Below are 4,183 nucleotides of genomic sequence, written 5' to 3'. Positions count from 1 at the left end.
CTAACAAGTACAAACTAAAACACTTTGAACAATATGAGTTTTTTCATAAGTTAGTCAAATTTGTCCGTCGGAAAAAATAAATTAGTCCAAATTGTTGGTGAAATCTAACTAAGTCAACAATGCATATGCTTCTTTGCGTGGCTTATAGTTTTCAAACTCTTGAAAAGAGGAGAACATGAGATATTAAATACTGAAAATGATAGAAGTAGAACAGTATAAATCTCAGTACAAAAGTATAAACATGCTGCACACATACGTCCAAAAAAAGTCATACTACATATATTTATAATTTATATACATACAAATATATAATTAGCCAAAGATTATTTTGTAGTCCTATTTATTAAAAAAAAATATATATTATAAATTCATTAAATAAATAATATATTTGATCATTATATTTTAATCATTTATTGTATTTAAAAAATATTTTTTCTTATATAATATTAGAAGAAGTAATGAAATTATAGGAGGTGAGAATTTTTTATTATAATTTATAATTATTTTATTGCTTTTGGAAAAATATTCAACAATGAGCTACCAAATTTCTATTATGGTGTGTCTTATGAGAAAAAGTGAGCATAAATTGCATTGGTCCCTTTGGTCAAACCTACTCAAAAAAAGTTACAAGCCATGTTATGTACAGCAAATCTTAGTTGTTCATTTTTTTTTTTATCATATTTAAAAATAATCTGTCATTTGCAATCTTAAAGTCCACATAATTTAATTTTTAATATAAATTTTTAATTGTTTATGAAAAAACTTTCCCTAGTTTGTACACTAGGTTTGTCTCTGGCCTCGACCTGACTCGAGAACTCGAGAAATTAATCTCTACAGTTGTGCGGATGTTCATTTCATACTAAAAAGAAAAAATTTGCAGAGAGAAAAATATAATGGCAAGATAAAAGTAAATAAAAAAAACAAAATATTTATATATCAGAGACAAAGTATCCTCTGGAATTGCATGGAAAAAACCACACTCCAGGATTTTTTTTTCACTATCCTATGAAAGAATAATCTAAAACTCAAAATCCAACACTCATGAAACCAAATATACACAAAAAGTGTCTAAACACCAAAACTCCATTATATAAAACTCATAAACCAAAATCCAGTATCTATATCTGTCTCACCCTACACCTGCTGACCATATCCATTTGTTCCATTTGTTCCATGTGACAATTTGTTCTGTGATTTTTTCCTCTTGATCACAATGATCCATGTGTAAGCTTCTAAAAGTACAGCAATGCCGCCCAAAGCCGCAATAATGCCGGTGTATGCATGCTTCCAGTTATCGTAACGGTTCGCTGCAGACACCTCCAATGCATCGAACCCTTTAAAGATGTTGATGATGCTGATGATTATGGTCGCGTATCCGATGGCCCAATGGTAGAAATTCCAGTAGACTCTGATTTTGTGATCTTTGTTGGGCCTTAATAGCAGCGCGAAAACCTGAATTCATTACCAGAAGTTTCTATCAGTTACGTTACAATTAGTAGCATAATGTAACATAACATAACACTTGTAAGTTGTATATCAGTTGTTTTAGAAACCGATCAAGAACATGTAAGGTCATACCTGAAGGGTTCCGAGGCAGAAGAGGGTGATTCCGAGCGCTCTATGAGTTGAGTAGGTAATACCAGCCGAGTCACTGCCAAGTTTTAGACCGGTACCCCATCCGGCAACACCGACTATATAAGCAGCTGTTTGACAGGTAACATGAAGGTAAAACCAAGCAGGGTCTGCAGATTTGAACACCTTCAAGTACCTTGCAATTACAGCTCCCAAGGGCATCAAGATTCCCCAGCTCACTGCATTTAGTATTCCATGGGTCTGAAACAAAAATTAACATCCTTAATCAATTTCCAGTTAACCAAAAATAACCAAGCCTTCTAGTTTCCTAACATCTTAACCTATGGTAGAATAAAATCACAATCACCACCCTTCATTTTATTCTTTGCGCGCAACTGCAAGAGAATAATCCCTCCGGCCAGAGAGGATCATAATGGACGGTAAAACTCTCCATTTAGAGAATTTAACACTACTGCGTGTCCAAGACTGAATCATTTTTACATAATCAATTCATCAATTCAAACCCGCTTTTAACTAAAATCATCAATTTTACGGAATCAATTCAAAATCAATTTTATCACCGCAAAACCAAACAAACATTACTAAAACCAAATAGTAACATTGAACCACGATTCTCCATAATATTTAACATCTCATCGCGATCGTAACTGCAATTTAAAACCATTGATTTTGAAATTGAAATTTTATATATTTACTTGCTAAAACCTATGAACACAAAAAAAGAACAATTTTTAAGGAAAAGAATTACTCACATTTCTTCTTCTACTGAGAGAACCTCCACCTGATCCAGCTTGAGAAACACCAGAAAGAAGATCCAACTTCTCCTTGGAAAGTACATTAGCACCACTCGTGGCATGTGATTGAGGAGAACCCCCAGACACAGGACCATCTTGCCAAAGATGAACCAAAGAAGTAACACCACTAGAAAGAGTAATCGTCGCAAAAATCGCAACCTCACCATTCGCATGTGTAGCACTCAACTTGGAATGATTATAACTAATCGCACTCTCTGTTAATTGAGTACCGTAACCCGCAATCGAAGAAGTATAAGCTTTCGGGGCACCGCTAGATTGTGGAATCGCGACCAAAGCTTGAGCTCCAGTCATGGAGGAAGTGAGATCGTTGTTAGGGTTAATAGCCCATGAGACCCACCTGTCGTTTGACGAGATTCCTGTGTGTCGGAATGCTATGTCGAGCTTTCCTGTTGTTTGGTCGAATGTCCAGTGAAGGTACGACGAGAGTTCTGGTAGATCGCGACACGTGGTGAATTTTTCGTTGTTTGTGAAGTTGTGGGATAGACATGTTTGTGTTGTTTGTGCTAAGGTTGTTGTAACAAACAAAGAGAGAAGTAACATGAACATGAACCTTAAGTTCTTCACAACCATGTTATTTTTTTGTTGTTACAATTGTTTTTGTTAGATTTTGTGTTTTTTTTGTGTGTGTTGAATGAGAAGTGAAGATGTGTTGAGAAATGGGAGAGAGAAGGGGTTATTATAGAGTTGGTGATGAGTTAAAGTGGTTGAGTGGTTGATGTCTAACGATGACTAAAAGTCTTGAGAGAGAGAAAGAAGAGAGAGAAAATCACCAATAAACAAAAAAAGAAATTTTTAATTTTTTATAGAAAAATAATTAATTGAAATTTTCTTGAAATATAATTAGAATTAGAATTATAGTAAGAGCTTTAAAATGTATTTTAATAAATTTGTGTTTTCTTTTACTACTGTATAGAATATTAAATAAGGTATAAGTTTATTCCATACAATGTATATGATATTGGTTTGTGGTTAGGTTTGTGTGGTTGGGAAATTAAAGAAAGAAATCATATTATTAGTTATAGATAAAATTGAGTATGTTGGATATTTGTGACATTGGTGGGAAAAAAATATTTTTCCTTGTTTTTTATACGTAAAGATATCTTTTTCTACTTTTAGTTGCATACAATTTTTTTGTTCTTTGAGTATATTTTTATGAAGACAGTGAATGTTTTTATGTTAATGCTATATTTTGTTTTTTTTATAATGTAGAATGGTTTTAAATATATAGATAAAAAGAGAATATTCTTAAATGATTTAATGTGTTTAGTTGTGAATTAAATTAAAATATCTTTGTTCTAGAACTTGAATTTTTTATTTTCCTTTTAATTTTATTTAAGATAATAATAATGATAATAATATTTATATGTATTTTTTGGACGTAATGCACATTGCGGAAAATACTTACATAGACACAACCCCAACACCTGTATTTACACACAACCAATCATATTTTTTTTATTAATTAAAAATTAAAAATAAAATTGTCTCTCTCCTCTTTTATCTCAACCACCCCATGATGCCAATTAAAAAAGAAATTAAAATTTTAAAAAATTTATATTCTCTCTCTTTTCATTGGTTGTTCCTAAAATTTTGGGTTTAGGTCCGTATCCATGCAAGTATTTCTCGCACATTGCAATGGACAACCGCTAATTCTTTGAGCGATAGAGAATAACACCTTAATAAGAGATATATTAACAATTTTTAATTTTATTTAAACACCACTTCTCAGATTATTTTAAAATCTCTCACTATGAAAAAAATAATTATTATATTTT

The 4,183-nt window shown here is 31.9% G+C and overlaps 1 protein-coding gene across 1 annotated transcript; it reads right to left on the bottom strand.

The window, feature by feature from the left end:
- Nucleotides 1-908: 908 nt before the first annotated feature.
- Nucleotides 909-3,068, bottom strand: LOC131595391 (cytochrome b561 and DOMON domain-containing protein At5g47530-like). The gene is made up of 3 exons (XM_058867734.1): nt 2,346-3,068; nt 1,579-1,833; nt 909-1,452 (listed from the first exon to the last, which is right to left on the bottom strand). The coding sequence occupies exons 1-3, from the start codon at nt 2,976-2,978 to the stop codon at nt 1,135-1,137; spliced, it is 1,206 nt and encodes a 401-aa protein (XP_058723717.1). The 5' UTR covers nt 2,979-3,068; the 3' UTR covers nt 909-1,134.
- Nucleotides 3,069-4,183: the final 1,115 nt, after the last annotated feature.

The sequence above is a fragment of the Vicia villosa genome, linkage group LG4, assembly GCF_029867415.1.
Source record: "Vicia villosa cultivar HV-30 ecotype Madison, WI linkage group LG4, Vvil1.0, whole genome shotgun sequence".
In the NCBI taxonomy this organism is placed as follows: Eukaryota; Viridiplantae; Streptophyta; class Magnoliopsida; order Fabales; family Fabaceae; genus Vicia; species Vicia villosa.
Note: the sequence above shows the minus strand (reverse complement) of the source record. Positions and strands in the feature narration are given on the sequence as shown.

Bases quoted from the DNA above. Each gene is read 5' to 3' on its own strand.
- LOC131595391 (XM_058867734.1), bottom strand. From the start codon at position 2,978: ATGGTTGTGAAGAACTTAAGGTTCATGTTCATGTTACTTCTCTCTTTG. The intron at 1,834-2,345 runs GTGAGTAATTCT...TTTTTGTTTCAG, and splicing joins CTCTCAGTAGAAGAAGAAAT to ACCCATGGAATACTAAATGC. The intron at 1,453-1,578 runs GTATGACCTTAC...TAATGAATTCAG, and splicing joins TCTGCCTCGGAACCCTTCAG to GTTTTCGCGCTGCTATTAAG.